The sequence below is a fragment of the Acanthochromis polyacanthus genome, chromosome 17, assembly GCF_021347895.1.
Source record: "Acanthochromis polyacanthus isolate Apoly-LR-REF ecotype Palm Island chromosome 17, KAUST_Apoly_ChrSc, whole genome shotgun sequence".
In the NCBI taxonomy this organism is placed as follows: domain Eukaryota; kingdom Metazoa; phylum Chordata; class Actinopteri; family Pomacentridae; genus Acanthochromis; species Acanthochromis polyacanthus.
Window position 1 is genome coordinate 24140642 of NC_067129.1, and position 17543 is coordinate 24158184.

The window sequence follows — 17543 nt, forward strand, 5'->3', positions numbered from 1 at the left end:
AATAACAAGTACAGCTGGACCGAATCCAGAAGTCTTGAAAACACTGGGGAAAATAATGTGTACAAATACTGTTTTGATTGCTTTTCATGTTTTCTCACAAGTCAGATATTTGTTACAACACTGCTTACACTGCTAGCTACGAGATAAACAAAGAAATCAGAAGGTGAGTGTCAACATTCAGTATCTGTCCTGCTCGAACACAAAGGTCAACCGTGTGATGAGGGTGACGTCACTGATAATGTATGGTCTGATCGAGGTCACGCCACCATTCACACAACCGACACGTCACTTAGCCGTTTATTAATGTGGAGTTACTGAAGACATTCAGTCACAGTAGTTTGATCCAAAGTACTAAAGTACACATTAGAACTGCACTGTGAGTAAAATGTGGGTGATAATGTGAAAATAATACAGCTTGACTATTGAGTATATTGTCTTTAATACCTTGATGCAAATGACATGTCAGAAATGATATATTTTCAGTTGTTTAAAAAAATAAAGCATTTTGATTCAGCATTGAAAATCACATTACCATCATGTCTTGCTAAAAGCTAAAACATACATTCTGATTGGTTGCACAGAAATGACAGGTTACATTTTTGTGAACTTCCAACATAGGCTGCAAACACAGTTTATTTTATAAATTCTCTCCTCAGACACACTTTGTAAAATAAATGAGAGGGGACAGTGTCTTTGTATTGTCGGTGCTTCTCTGCCAGCTGTATTCGTATCACACTAGAGCAAAGGGCAGCTATTACTGGTGAAGAAAGATTTTATTGGTCCTGACCTGCCTTTTAATGCCAACGATTGAATGCTCCACTTCATCTATTTGTGTCAGAATATCCTGTAAACACTAAATTCATTCTCCTGGTCTCCACTCAGGCACTGGTCTCACAAAGATGGGCACTGGCTAATAGTCAGACTTTAGAGAAACATGTAAACTTAGCTGCTTAAGATTGTTCAGCCCGTCACTAAATCAGGACTAGTTTGCTATGAACTCTGGGTAAATTAAAACTTGGCTTACCAATTGTACAGCTCCAGCAGAAATATAATATCTCCCTGAGGTATTTTAAGACATTTTACCCAGAAAATTTAGCAAACAACATAACAATACCAAAAGCTTCTAATATTGAAAAAAATGCAGCCACCACCACTTTCCAGCTCCACAATATTACCAATTATCAAATGATGGGTATCCCTTTTTTGTCAGTTTATGCTAGTCAGTGTTACCATGGTTACACAGACAGACAGGCTTAGATCTACATGAGTCTGGGGTCTTTTTTTTTTTTTTTTAAATTGTCAAACCTGCATTAAACTCATCTAAGAGAAAAATTTAGAAACAAAATTAAATGTGAAATCATGCCCAGCAAATGTGTCCTTAAAGAAGCCTGACCACAACTGGGCCCAAAGTCATTACAGATTTTAGAGAAAAATAATTGTGGTATCAATGTAGCGACGGATATTCTTTTTATACGATTATCAACCAATCAATCAAACCTTTACTGTCATTGCACACTTTCATATACAATGAAATTTCATTTGAGCTGCCCTACCAATGGTCGCGTTACATGGAATATAACAAAGGCCAATAATGTCTGCTTATTCATATCAATCAGGCTCTAGTTCTGAGGACATCATATCACAACTGATCAACTTCCATGAGGCACTAGAGTTTTTTGGTGCATAAAAATGTCATGTGTTCGCAAAATGCTCCACACTCCCGGAAAAAGTTATTATAGTGTTAATGTTTTAGTTCTTAAAAAGCCAGTAAATCTTAGAACCCCCCTTTTTTTCACAACATGTCATGTTACGTCACATGAGGGAGTGGTCTCTGGACACTGTGTGATAGTCGGTGGTAGCCAGTCTGTCAGTCTTTTTTTTCCCGGTTGTTTTCATATCACAATTTGTCATCATGGTACTTTACTGTGTTTTTGCATGTTCCCCAAACTTCAGCTTGTCAGGACATCAAGTCCGCACTTTTTGTTCTTTTACCAGAAGCTGCTCTCGTGCCTCGACCAGTTTTGATCAGATGAAGAGATGTGAATCTGATGTGAAACACAGACACAAGCAGCGCTCAGTTTAGACGGGAGATTACGTTTCAAGAGATATGATGGAGTTCAGTATGGGATGTCTAAGCTAGGGCAACTGATAGCGGGTGAGGTTCCTTCAGTTCACACAGCCACCTCAGTTTCACCATCAACAGAAGCTTGTGGTGTTGGGGGGCAGGAGCAGTGCTTACGGATCCATCAAACAACAGCTGAACGCAAACTGTAAATCTTTAGCGTGTGAACACAAATTTTTTCAGCGATCTCTCACCACCATAAAACTGTGTGTTTATACTAGTCCAGGGGTCGGCAACCTTTAACACTCAAAGAGCCATTTCGACCCGTTTCCCACAGAAAAGAAAACACCAGGAGCCGCAAAATCCTTTTGGCATTTAAAATGAAGACGACACTGCATATATCGCTGTTTTACCTCTATGCCCTTGTTAATAAGTCGTAATTAATTAATTACAAAGCCTCTACTTAGATAGATTCATTTTTTAATCGTGTCCTACCACTAATATTTATCTTACTTGATTAATGTCATTTTTGCTCCTGGACCTCATATGTTATGTAATGTTAGATGGAAATCAATATTTTGCGAATGTCTATTTAACTTGTAAAATCTATTTATCTATTTATCTTAAGCTAATAACTTTTCTCCGGTAAGTCGCTGCCCTGTTTTCCAAAACGCACTCCTCTGACCCTCTGACCTGGTGGATGCTGGAGGTGACATCTAGCCGTGCTCTCGCGAGTAACGTCGTTTTAACCCGACATATCAAAGAGTAGATACTGAGCAAGATGATTATCCATAGTTTACCTTAGTACTCACAATTACCCGACACAATGGAGGACTCTGCTGTGAAGGCGGAGACGTGGAGCGGTGCTGTATTTGCGACAATAAAAAAGAAAGAAATTTGAAGGAGCGACAGTTAGGATTTAGGAAAGGTGGCCCGCTGCTGCTGAATGAACGTAGAGCAAACACTGGGATCCGAAGATTAACAGGACTCCAGATGAATACACGCAGGCCAGCGAGTGTCAGAGATTGATGGTTGGGAGGCATATTTTGACAAAAATTTAAAATGTTTTATTTTGATGTTACAAGATCACCATAATCTTCAAATTTAGAATAATATTTTTAAAAATTAACAATCAAAAATAAAAGAAATTTTAATTAAATAGTCTGCTGATTATTTTCCAAAGTTACAGGGAGCCACAACAGAGGGATGAAAGAGCCGCGGGTTGCCGACCCCTGTACTAGACAGATAAAATATAACCATCTGATCATGATACATTAATTTCTGTCATAGATCAAAGCAAACTTATTGTCAAACTATGTTAGTTCAGTTATCCAGTGTTGGTGACTCACCAAGACACCATAACATCTGACCTGCTCTGTCCTCACACCACAGATTTTCACCTATGGCCCTTTATCTCTGCTCATCCTTGTCTGTTCTGGTCTCTTCTATGCCTGGCAAGCTCACAACTACAGGATTAATTGTGTGGACTCGTATATATTTCTGAATATACATTTTTGACCTCTTCAGTGTCAAAACTGCTGCTGGGGTCCATGTTTCTTATTATCAAACCTAACGTCGCTCAGCTGCGCTCCCTTTTGTGACGTCATGAACAAGTTGCGTTTTTGAATCTCTGTTACAAAAACTACTCTTAATGTTATTTTCGTGCAATTTTTTCCACACATTAAATCATAGAGGGTTCTTTAAATGCACACAGTAGAATATTGTGGCTTTTTGTGATTCACGATGGTCTGACCTTATGTGTTCACAGTGAAATGTTTTAGGGCCAGCACTGTAACCAACTTTACTCCAGAAGGCATACTGTTTACATGGGATCAAGCCTCTCGTCATCTGGGTGCCTCAACACTGGAGCACGTCAGAGTGGGCAGGGGTACTTGGTCCAAGGAGGAAGTCTGCCGGTTTCATTTGCCAGTCTCCAGTACCTCTCCTTCAGAATGAATGCTCCGGCTTTGGGTTGTCTTTGCCTGGTGAAAATACCCTTTTTATTGCCCACCACACGAGTGATCCCTGCAGACACAAGACAGATGGCAAAGAACCTTGTCATTAACATACCAGTAAAAACACCTTTAATCAGTAATAATGATGTACAGATTTACTGAGGTATGAAGATACTGTTCTTACTGAAGTTAAACATTTGAGTACAAGTAGTTGGGAGTGAGCATAAACAGTTGTAGCCACACTGTTCTGATTTGTCAGTGATCTCTCTTGTTTTTTTCAGTGCTAACGTGATGCCAAATACTAACCATATCTCCCTGGGTCCATGAACATAGTCTCATTATAACAATCACAGTGTAAGTCGGAAATTGTACGTATGAAGCAACTCTCACACAGCAGAGTTATCTTCTTTTTAAAACGAAAATAAGTAGCAAAAATTGTCTCCGTACGTTAAAAGGAGGAGCATATAAACAGGCCAATGGCAGCCTTTCTGGAGGCAGCAGCGGTACCTTGTGCAGTCATGAAGTCGGCAAAGTTCCAGATGAGTTCACCAACGACATACTGCTTCCTCTTCTGGTCAAATATGTCATGGTAGCTCCGAAGGACTGCATTCTGGTACTCCTCAGTAAACATCATGGGTGGATCCTGACGAGTGAAAATATATCACAAGACACACCAGCGAAACGCTAGTAAGCAATGGTGTTTCTGTGTTTCCTCATGTACTTCAAACAGATCATGTTGGAGTTAAACCGAAGAAATGTTGAACAGTTACTTTAACAAAATTATTGCAACACATAAAAGAGAGAAGACATTGGAGCCGATCCAGTCTATAAACTAACTGTTGGGACAATGAAAGCAAGGAAACAGCATGTGGCTGCATACATCATCATGTTTGCATTACGAGAAAGGCAGCTACAGTTACAGCGTCTACATAGTGTTCTGTTTCACTGAAGCACTTGTGGAAATCAATATGACATGTTTAAACAGCATATTGTTACCAAGTCGACCAATCAGAGTCACTGCGACTTGCATAGTCATGACAAACTGTTAGATGTCTGGCCTGGGGACGTGCAGTTCAGGCTATGTGTATGCTACGCTGGTTCAAAACAGAAATGTAAATCAAACTTAATGTTTTGTAAAATGTGAAAGTCACTTCAACGTTAAGATCCCACAAAAATGTATGTGAAGTTGTAGTGCAGCAGAGTCTGGTAACTAAGTGTGTGTGTGTGTGTGTGTGTGTGTGTGTGTGTGTGTGTGTGTGTGTGTACTTGTTTCTGCTATACCGGTGGGGACTTTGACCTGACTATTTGCTATAAAGGTGGGGACTTGTCTTACAGTGGGGACCTAAAATGAGGTCCCCACGGGTGGCAACACCGTTTTCTTGGCCATGTTGTTGTTAATAAAAAATGTAAAAGTGCGAAAACGTTTGTTTAGGGTTAGGCATTGATTTGGTGATGGTTAAGGTTAGGGATAGGGTAAGGGTTAGGAGTTAGATATGAATGGGAGTCAATGGTAAGTCCCCACCGGTATAGAAAAACGAAAATGTGTGTGTGTGTGTGTGTGTGTGTGTGTGTGTGTGTGTGTGTGTGTGTGTGTGTGTGTGTGTGATTCCTCACGCTGTGAAGCCCTGGCACTGCATCTGCTCCATATTCACTCTGGATGATGGGCTTCTGGTACTTTCCATACCAGTTCTCAAACTGAGCATTCAGCTGGATAGGGATGACCTCCAGGTGACCTGGGTCATGGTACCAGGAAAAGTAGCTGTTCACACAGACCACATCCACATAAGGAGCCTGGAGACAAGACAAACAGCAAAGACAGACTCTCACAGCTGTTTCTTCAACATGCTCGTGACTTTCTTGTCGTTCAACTGGTTTGATCAGTTATTCATGATAACGGCTGCGACAATAACTTCAACTTTTTGTGGGTTAACTTATTCTCTGACATACAAGCATGACACCTTTGAAGGCAAAGGCCATCTTTTACAACTTTATCAGTACAATAATATCAAAGTATGTAAAGTAGCTGTCACTGGTGTTAGTTGCTCTTCTGTAAATGAACAGTGAATTCAGACGTGTTCATCCCTCCACTGGTACAGAGCTGTGGCTGCTGAAGAGTCAGTTCCTTGAAGCTACTAAAGAATGTGAAAAAAAAATCTCTGGCATGTCAACAACTTAGTTAAACATCGGGTGAACAAGGGAATCAGAATTCAAACAGATAAACCTCTAAAGATACCTGTACAATTTGACTTGAACTGGCACTATCTGGTTCACTGGAGGCCACTGTCTTAATGAGAATGTTCTGTCAAGTGACATGATCTGACATGCAGCTCTGACAGGCACAAAGATATACTTTGCTGTTTTTTTCAGCATATGCTTCTTGCATGAGTAGTTTTCACTCTATGCTGAATGCAGATAACTTTATATCTTAGTATATTATCAGTATCTATCCATCAGTGTGCGTTTGTTGTTTCATCTCATGCAATTTAGACAAGTCAGCAACATCAAAATGAGCGCTGTCACACATTCTGCACTGTATGATGCATGAGATGATCATTTACAAGAAGAAAAAGTTGCAGATTCTGTAAATATTACTTATAAGTACCCTGCACAGTCTACAAGTTGGTAGTGTGTCTTTTAAAAAAATACTCTAAATACAGAGTTGCTGGTTTGTTCAGTGTGTTTTCTTGTTGTCTCTGTTCATCCCCACCAGTGATGTCACCGTGTCCTGACACAACCTGGAACCTTTTACTTTAAAGGGGAACTTCGGTGTTTTTCAACCTGGGGTCTGTTTTCATATGTCATTTCATACATGTGAGTGATGGAGAAATGAATTTTCAACATAGCTCCAGTATTTAGCCAGGCAGGCAGCTTAGCAGCTCAGCTAGCAGCTCAGCTAGCGAAAAGTATGGGGCAAGAGGCTCTTTGTTGTGGTCTGTATCCAAAGCTCAGGGGCCTCATTTATAAAACATTGCGTAGGATCCATACTAAAGTTTGCGTACACCGAAAATCCGAAATGGGCGTATGCCCTTCGCCCCTGATTTATAAAACTTTGAGTAAGCACAGCTGCATGCAATTTCTTGATAAATCACACACCAGCTGGAAGATTGCACAGGTGGATCCACCTCACATTCCGCCCACAACACACCCACATTTTACCATGAATGGTCAATGCAAAGTAACTCATGAATGTATCTGTATATAAATAAGCTGCTGATCCACGGCATTTCACGCAGCGCCGGCCGGCAGTCTTTTCACTGCTGTGCGTCAGGATGAATGAATCATGTGTTGACCCAGGCCACCCTGCCACGAAATTTGTTATGATCATGTCCGATGTACAAATAATTTGTACACTGATTGAATGTACATGTACATCTTGCCCCATACTTTTCTCTAGCTGAGCTGCTAGCTGAGCTGCTAGCTGAGCTGCTAAGCTGCCTGCCTGGTTAAATACTGGAGCTATGTCGAAAATTCATTTCTCCATCACTGACATGTATGAAATGACATATGAAAACAGACCCCAGGTTGAAAAAAAACCGAAGTTCCCCTTTAATGTAGCATTAATGTAGAAGGCTGCCAACACTCACCCCTTTGTCCCTGGCATAGTTACTGTCTGTGATATAGGTGACGGGCCTGGTAGGGTCCAGAGCTTTAGTATGTGTTATCAAAGTCCTGGAAGAAAAACAAAATGTAGGTGACTATATTGTCAGCACAGTGCAGAGTGAGAGGGGTCATCCAAGTATCAGACAGATAATCACTGACAGGCTGTTACTACTGGAATGTCATTTAAAGGAATCTGCTTCAGTCTGTTAAAACTTTGGTGTGACTAAGCAGATGTTTGTGCAGGCCACGGTTACATGAAGTTTTTTAATTCGGAATTATTAATTCAGAATTAAAGTTTTGTGCTTCGCGTTTACAAGGAAATATTAATTCCAAATTAAGGTTTACATGGACCACACGCCCTTAATTCCGCTTTGGCGTTGGAAAGGATTCTGATTGGACAGGGAGTGGACATGACGTATCGCTGTTTACCGGAAGAAACCAAACTCCATTTGCCACTGCATTTCTTTTCCCCAACAACACGGAGGAACAACTAATAGGCACACATTTGCTTTGCTTTTCATTGTCGCTTTGAAACAGTAACTCGACAATGGCGTGCTACTTCTGTTGAAGTTACAAGAATGTGCTCGCGCCAGTAAGGTCGCAGAACGTGTACGTCGCTACGTCATCGCTACGTGAGGAGCCAAGCATGCGCAGAATGACCGGAATTAACTAAAGCTGAAATAACTGTATACGTGAATAGAACGTACACTGGAATTAGTTTATTCGGAATTAATTTTTTAATTCGGAATAAAGTGTTTAAAAGAAGATTTTAAAGCAGAATTAATTTAAATTCTGAATTAAAGACTCATTTTATTTTTTTCTGTTTTATTTTATGTTACCTTCACTTTGTACCTGACCCTAATGTTCTGTGTTGTCGTGTTTACGTCCTTGTTGAATATCAAGTTCCTGCAACAACAGAATTTCCCTCTGCGGATTAATAACGTCTGTTTAAGTCTAATATGTGTTCATTCATAGTTTTAATCTACAATGTAAATAGTCATGAAAATAAAGAAAAAACATTAAATGTGAAGGTGTGACATCTAAGAAGAAAATCACTTGTACTCACTTGAAATACAACGCAGCAGGTTGCATCTCTGCAGCAGGCTCATTGGCTACGGACCACATGACCACAGAGGGATGGTTCTTGTCCCGCCGTACAAGCTCGTTCATGACATCCAGGTGGTGGTCCAGAGAGGCGTTTCCAAAACTGCGACTACATCAGCAAGGCACAAGACATCTCACACCGAGCTGGCAAACTAACAAACCAAATCCATCCATCATTTCTAGTTACTCACCAACTCACAAGACAAAGCTGACAGACTCATCTACCAAATGTTTGGCTTATCAGAAACATTCAATGCGTCCTTTACTTTTTCACAAAAGAAAATACTTAACATATTTATGTCCTTTGATTTCCTGCCTTACATTTCGATTCACTCATAACTAAGCTGAAATGTTGTTGTAATAACTAATTTAGTCTGTACTAATATCGCTTTACCAGCCTATTCTGTAGTACATCGTGGTCCGTCTGCACCACACTATCATTCTGCTATAATGGGCAGAAAGGCTCTGCACTGTTTGTATTTGCTTTGAACCAATCACAGCCATCGTGGGCGAGGCTAAGCCCAGGATGCAGCTTGATGTTCCCTCAAAACAGTGACGAGTCAAATTGTTTTGATGGAACACTTGCATATGAGCACCACGATTAAAATAGAAAAACCCACGAAAATATTATATGTTGTTCAGGTTGTAATGCAATAAAAAGCTCAGCTGAAGCTAACCTGAGCCTTCAGCAGCCTGAGATCTGAGGAGTTTGTGTTCCGTATAGATAAACATTTGAAAGATGTGAACCTGTTCAGCTCTTCAAAACTGGCCCCAGAGTCAAACTAACAGATAATGAGGCTTTACTTTTACTGTACAGCAGGGTTAGGAGTACAATGCTAATGTCAGAATGTTAACATGCTAAGAATTGCATGACTATGACTGCATTCCAAATCACACTCTTCCTTTTCACTTTAAGAACGCACTACAGCAGCCCTCACAAAGTGTGTATTATTTCATGCAGTATAAATGCAATTGGATATACTACTTTGTCGTAACACTGCGCATTAAACCTTGACCATCGCAGTTTGTAATGTAGATTTAGCTATCATCTGTCTGTGCATTCTCAGCAGCTTAAGCTTGTTTATACTGATGCGAGACCCTGCCAAAAAATGTGACATAACTGCAGAGAGGATTATAGGTCAGGTTGACCAGAAACTGCAAAAACTCTGACCAGATGTAGTAGGACATCCTGGTATTTCTGGAGTACTCCAGTTACGTTCCTACGTATTGGGACATACTAAATCTTTTTTTCTGGCAAACTATATAGTATTGCAGTATGGGTATTGGAACACATCACATAACACACGGATGAACAGCATGTACACTGTCATGCATAGAGCCACACTGCTGGGTAAAACTTTAGCAAACAATGATCAGATATTAATGTTTACCTCTTTTCTTACTCTTCTTTTAAAGTACCATTTTATTATTTCTTTACTGGATTAACTTCTGTTAACTTTGGGTAGAAAGTATTTTGTTCATTTTAACTCAACTTAAAAAAATCCGTTAATAGCAAATTCTACACATGCATTTTCAATAACCTGCTGCCTTTTTTTCAAAATAAAGACTCCCTTTAAGCCTGTGTTTTGCAGACTCATGCTTGGTGTCTGCTAGGGCTGCAGCTATTGATTATTTTAGTAATTGAGTATTCTATTGATTAATCTGATGGTTAATCGAGTAATCGTATTGTCAGATACCGATATGCATTTAGTTGGTGATGCAGAAATCACATAAATATGGTTTTATGTTTGACCCATTTAAACTGCTGATACTGCAGCTGATAGAACACAAATAAGAAAACTGATCAGTTTATTAGTAATTTTTACAGATAATATTCAATTACATTAGTTTCCCTTTGATTTGGACACAAATTAAAGTGATTTCCTTCATTATGAGACAGTGTCAGACCTAAATGCACTTCAATACAATATCATGTTTAAATGTATGAAGTTTGATAGTTTTATTGTGCAGCTGTCAGAAATAATCAGCTGCATTGGAAAAAAATAAATACATTCACACACATTTAACAGTTTTCTACCAGCATTCCTGTCTTAAATAATTTCCAGTCGCAGCAGTCGCAGTGAAATGAAACTTTAAACGCTGCTGTTTGCGTGACGAGTTTGAAGCGGAAAGTCTGAGTGAACAAAGAAAGTTGAAAACCACCTTCATACCTGTTCACTCTGACTGAGGTTCTAGTTTTGTCGAGCTGACACACAAAGAAAGTCTGACTATGTCAAACTGCCTCTGTTCGGCTAAATAAAAACACTAGAAAAGCTTCGCCACTTAAAATAGAAGCGTCCTGTCCAATTTAAAATCCCCTTATAATTTACTGACTATAGGTCCAGACTCAGACCTCAGCCCACCAGTTAATGATCTGGGGTCTACAATGTAGTGGATTAAATGAAGTCCCAAATCAGGGAATTTTGTCTCGAGGAATCTCAGTAATTGAACTGCTCAAATAACTCGAGGAATCATTTCTGTCCTACTTTCTGCTAGTCCATTCTTCTACTCAGCCAGGACGTTTCAACACATTCCACTTTAGATAACATTTATTTCAGTAAGGTTTTCAGCATCACTGCTGATAAACTTCAAATATAAGTCTGTCCTTTGTACTCCTATACAGTTACAATTACATGTTTACACTCGACCAATCCTGAAGCCTCAGACACACTCAAAGGTCACAGAGATGTGTGCGGTGGCACTTACATGTCTTTGATGCCCACCCCCGGACACTCATCTATCACCACGATGCCATGGCGGTCACACATCTGCAGGATCTCCTCAGCATAGGGGTAGTGGCTGGTACGGAATGAGTTGGCCCCCAACCACTTTATTAAGTTAAAGTCCTTCACAATCAGAGGCCAGTCCAGGCCTTTACCTCGAATCTACAGAAGAGTGAAGTGAAACCAAAAAAATGGGGATTAGGTTTCTGAATGGGATATTTTTTGGCTTCATTTTTTCATCCTTAATCTGAGGAAATATTTCATCAGACATGGTGTCACAAAGCTCAGTTAGACTGAATCTTCTGTAAAGCTTTTACCTCCCTCTAGTGGTACTCACATCAGAGTCCTCATGTTTATTGACCCCATGGAAATAAAAAGGCTTGTTGTTGATGAGGAACTGAGTGTTGGTAACTTTGACTGAGCGGATGCCCACTGGTAGAGCATATACATCCTCGTATGTTGATCTCTCATCAGCTGCCATTAGGCGAACCTAGATGTTAAAGCATAAATGGTAGAAAGGGTTTTCGTTGCATCTCTTCAACAAACATTGTGACAAAGATTGTGCTAGATACCCAACAACTACAGCTGCCTAGAATAACAAAACAAACTCCAAGTCATGCAGACAAGTGAAAATCACAGCAAAAAAAAAAACGGCCATTTTTGATAGCTAACAGGAGTGTAGCAGCAGTGACCAACAGTACTCTGATTCATCATGGATCATGGTTTACCGACATATTTAAGTTTAATGTAATACATTCCTGGAGCAGACAACTGCCCAAAAAGTACAGTCTCACAGGGAATTACTTCACTGAACAGTCAGAGCGCTGTAAAAGTGGAGACCAGGACCTCAACTTCAGACTGCATATAGTTTAAATTTAGGGAAGAAAAAGTAAAAAAAAACACATTACATTTGTCAGCTGAGTGTTGAAGAGACCATGCCCTGGTAAAGTAAGATGAAATAACTTTCAATTACAACCCAGTAATAACAGTGGACGTTAACCTTACATTTTCATTAACCTGTACAGACAATTCAAACTAAAGTTAACATGAGGTGGAGGATGAGGTACTGCGATCCTCCCAGAAGTAAATATGTAGTTGATCTCATGTTGTCTTACCTCCATTGAGTAAAGATAGCCAGGATTCTTGTGCATCAAGTACGGCCACCACAACTTGACATCGACCACTTTGAGCAACCCAGAAGCCTCGCTGGAGGAGGCCACACAATGGCCATCCTTGTCCATCAACGTAACCTTCAGGGTGGCTGTGGCAGCGCCTTTGACAGACACTTGGTATCTAACAAGACCTAAAATGAGGACACAGTAATGTCTAATAAACTGACAGAAATCACAAGTTTAGGCAGTTGCTAGATGTGATATAGATCATGAACTCACTCTGTGACAGTAAAATAGTGATTTATTGTATTCATGTGCTTTTTTTCTTACCTGTGTTATCCAGGAAGTCAGTCACCACTGTGATGTCATCCACATACACCTTAGGAGTAGTATATAGCAGTACAGGACGATGTATCCCAGCATAGTTGAAGAAGTCAAAGTATATATTTTGCACAAAATACCCTTCAGGATACCTGTAGAACAATTATAGTTTCCTCATTATAAAAACACTCTCACATGTATCAGTGTGGAAACCCCTAAAGAGCACGTTCAAGTGACAGTAAATAAAGGATTTGCAAATATCACGTAGTTTTAGGTGTAAATGATGAAAGGAGCTGAAATGTCATTTAATGCGTCACTGTGATAGCAGCTGAAGCATCACATGCATTTAAAGCTTAATCATGAGTAGAGCTAAAGCATCACTTCACGTGAAATGCATTCAGAAAGTTTTCAAACCCTTTCAAGATTTCTTCATTTTGCTATGTTTCAAACTCGTATTAGGACTGACTGATTAATTCTCTCTCGGATCATACGAAGCAAAATCATGTTGTCTGATGAAGTAAAGATTTTACTATTTGGCCAAGAAAGCAGGCACTGAACATCACCTCATTAACACCATCCCTAAAGCCAAACATGGTGGTGGCAGCATCAAGCTGTGGGGGTGTTTGTCTGGAACAGGAATTGGCAGAATAGTCAGTATAGAGAGACGGATGGATGCAGAAAAAGAGCAATCCCAAGTGAAAATCTTTTCCAGAGTTCTCAGGATCTCAGGCTTAAGTTTACATTTTAACAAGATAGAGACCTGAAGCATACAACCAAGAAAACACAGGAGATGCTTCAGAAAAACTGACAAACGGCTGTGCAATGACATTCCCCATCCAACCTGCCTCAGACTGAAAGATTCTATGAAGAAGAATGGAAGAAAATCCCAAAACAAAGTTGTGTTAAGCTCGTAGGATCATTTCCAAGGAAACCTGAGGCTTTCACTGCTGCCAGAGATGCATGGATGTGAATACTTGAGTAGATGAGATATTGCAGTTTTTATTTATCATGAATTTACAACATAGCCTAAAAACTGTTTTAATTGTGGTTTTGTGGAGTACTATGTGTAGATTGATGAAAAAATTATTTGAAGTCAAGACTGGTCTGAAACATAAAATTTTACAAAAATGTTGAACTGACAGTGTGTCAAGTCCTCAACATGTGATGCTTTTCTGTGATACTGATTTGAGAAAATACGGTGAGTTTTTTCACCATTTCTTGACGTATAATCACTCCGCCAAGGAACATCGAGGACTTATGTGACCATCGGCGTTAGTTTGTCCATCTGTCTGTTTGTTTGTTCGCAACATCACTCAAAAACAGACTAACAGCGCCCCCAGATAGCTCAGCCGGTTGAGCAAATGACCGTGTACGCAGTGGCCTGGGTTTGATTCCAGCTCACGGCCTTTACTTTATGTCTTCTCCCTGCTTTCCTGTCTGCCTCTCGACTGTCAAATAAGAAAAAAAAAAAATGACAACGGACGAACACATCTGGATGAAATTTTCAGGGAAGGTCAGAGATGGCACAAGGACCGAGTGATTAGACTTTGGCAGTGACGCGACTTATAGTCTGGATCCACGGATTTGTTAAAGATTTCTGTATCAATGCAAGTTAGTGGCACAGTGTCTCTGTAACTATGACTACAAGTGAACACTTCATCAGCTGCCTGCTGACAATCATATGATTGTGATCCTACTACAAATCCATCACTGCTGACTTCCATCGCAAATGATACAAGGAACAGTTGATAAATCACTTGATGCCTGAATTTACTTAGAATTAAATTTTTTTTAAAATGTGTGTGTTTTTGCTTTCAAGCTAATGCTAACGTAAGAGGAGATTGTTAATGTATCTATTACACATAGAACAGATAGATAATAATAATCACAGATATATAATAATTAGATCCCACTCCGATCGGTCCTACAAGAAACCAGTGCTTGCAAAAGGTTCCGAGGTACATATTGAATAAGCACAAACCAGCATTGAGGGAATGGATACACTATTTCAGTTGCAGTCTGAATGAAAGTGGAATGTTCCGAATTCGCGGCAATAAGCGTCAAGGGGTTAAATTGTGGGGGTGTTTCTGAGTCCCGTCAATTCGCGCCGCCAGCTACATATTTAGGTCACGCAATTCGCTATCCATACATAATGTACACATAAATGACACACACATGTGTTCAGCGCAAGGTCATTTTGTTTGTGGGTATGTCTATATTAAACGTCCACATTCTATGTCGCCGTGATTTCTGATTATCAATAACTAAAAAACAAATGCTGCACTTCCTAACAAAATGGTACGTTTCTGACCATGCCATATGGGGGAATGAACAGCCTTGGTGGAGTACTGGAGTACTGTGTGTTGCACCTTCATGCTACTGTTAAATCTCTGCAAATATCTGCATAAAGCTAAGTTTACCAATAAATCAGCGTTGAAATTGAAACTAAAGAGAATGAGACTACCTGACGGGGTCGTTCATGTGTTGGATGCTTCCCGGAGGAAGAGTCTCCAGAGTCAGGGTGTTGTTGACAGCGATGGTGATCCTGCATGGCCGAGCCGGGTCCTTCCGGATTAAACTGCCTATCTCTGCCTCAAAAGGAAGATGGCCACCTGCGTGCTCCGTCACTTTCTCCCCATTCACCCACTGCAAGTGTTAAACACAGTGATCCCCTTATTACAGGACATGGATACAAACAAAGGGATGAGCAGCAAATGTCCGAACTGCAGCATGTGATGCAGATGGCTCTCAGTTCCTTCTTTATCTGACTGTATGGGTCAGAGAAATGGGAAAATACATGTTATACTCACTACGACTGAATAATAGTGAGCACTTCCCACTCTGAGAACCACTCTGGTTCCCTCATCTGTGATCCAGCGGGTAGGCACCACCACCTCTCGCTCATACCACACCCAGCCAATAAAATCTCTCAGTGTGCTGTCCTGTGTGATGTCGTTGTAGCTGGCTGGAACTGGCATGTCAATCACTGGACCAGTCTGAGGAACACAAAACGCCAATGAGAAGAAGGTAGTTTGACATTTGTAGTTGCTACTAATAATATTAGCACTGATAATAATCCTTCGCTGTAAACATGCACTACTGTTCAAAAGTTTGGGACCACCCAGACAATTTCATGTTTTTCAAGAAAATTCATTAACTAACATAATTGCACAAGGTTTGTTTCTTCCTTTCAACACCATTAGCTAACAATGTAGCATTAGAACACAGGAGTGATGGTTGCTGGAAATGTTCCTCTGTACCCCCATGTAGATAGTCCATTAAAAATCAGTCATTTCCAGCTAGAATAGTCATTTACCACATTAACAATGTCTAGACTGTATTTTTAATTAATTTAATATTATCTTCATTGCAAAAAAACGTGTTTCTTTCAAAAGTAAGGACATTTCTAAGTGACCCCAAACCTTAAAGCAGTAGTGTAATTAGCTATATTTCACTTGATCTATTCTAAATAGTTCTGCTCCAGTGGCAATCCTAAAAGTGTCAGTAGAAAGCAATTGAACTTCTCTTTTTGGTTCTTGCACCATCACTAACCCAGAAGGCAAAGCATTTTCACCAAAAAAGAGAAGTTCAGTTGTCATCTACTGAATCTTTTAGGATTGCCAGGGCCTGAATGACTGAGATTCTATACAGACATGCTGTGCTGCCCTTTGCAACTAGTAACCTTTGAATGGTGCAGGAGTTAAAGTGCTTTTGATCAGAGGTAAAAAGGTCTGGCAAACACAAGTTTTCTATAAGATAACATTTTATTGTGTCTCTTTTTTTGTTTCTCTTCTTTTGGAACATTGGATATGATGATTTGTAAATGCACCCTAACCTCTGACACGATTTGACAAGAATCTACAAATGTCATTTTAAGGGATAATAGACCAAAAGGTTTAGGAACCACTGTCCAATAATGGGATGATTATGTGCGACTAGGATTCTGTTAAGAACGTGCAATAAGCAGTACGTTTCTCTAAATGTGTGTACATGCTGAGGCACAGTATACTATGACATGTTTCCGGCCAATATATTATCTGCATGATGTTTATGGGTCATTTTATTTTTAAATTTACATTTAAACAAAGCGACCTGCTGTGTCTGGTCAGAACTGCTGCTTGCTACAGTCCTGCTCACCTCTGCCAGGCGACTTTTGTACCAAGCTCTCTCGAAGCCCTGGTTCCTGTTTGGGGACTTGTCAGCCCTGAACACCCACAGTCCACTCAGCTCCTTCAGCTCTCTGGAAGAGGACTCTCGGGGGAACAGCATGCCGGAGTCCAGCAGGAGCACCGCGTCCAGCACGGCAAACAGCCACAACAGTCGGAGCATTCTGAGTTTTTGAGGTATGGACAGCCTAAGATAGCCCTCTGCTCCCCTCTCGGGAAGTCACTCCGCGCTTCTGGTTGCCAATTCAGTCACGTGAGTTATCTTGTGGTCACGTGAACGCGCAACTTCTCGCGTTGTTTTCGGGAACTATCGGACTGAGTTTCAGACTATACGTGGTTTTCAGAGAGACACACATTTACATTGCACACTGTTACATTTAAATTAGGTGCAATAAAAGGACTCATATAGCCAATGTATGGTTTGTATGCAGCCTCATGGTTCAGACAGCATTTTACATTAATTCATAAGTAAATAACCACCGTATCAGCTCGTATAAATC

The 17543-nt window shown here is 40.2% G+C and overlaps 1 protein-coding gene across 1 annotated transcript; it reads right to left on the minus strand.

Annotated features, from left to right (window-relative positions):
- Positions 1 to 420: 420 nt before the first annotated feature.
- On the minus strand, positions 421 to 17303 carry gusb (glucuronidase, beta). The gene is made up of 12 exons (XM_051937233.1): positions 17015 to 17303; positions 15688 to 15873; positions 15342 to 15523; positions 12887 to 13029; positions 12560 to 12747; positions 11782 to 11934; positions 11428 to 11606; positions 8684 to 8830; positions 7602 to 7686; positions 5632 to 5808; positions 4525 to 4660; positions 421 to 4087 (listed from the first exon to the last, which is right to left on the minus strand). Exons 1-12 carry the CDS (start codon positions 17204 to 17206, stop codon positions 3936 to 3938), a joined length of 1920 nt encoding a protein of 639 aa, XP_051793193.1. The 5' UTR covers positions 17207 to 17303; the 3' UTR covers positions 421 to 3935.
- Between the last annotated feature and the right edge of the window lie 240 nt (positions 17304 to 17543).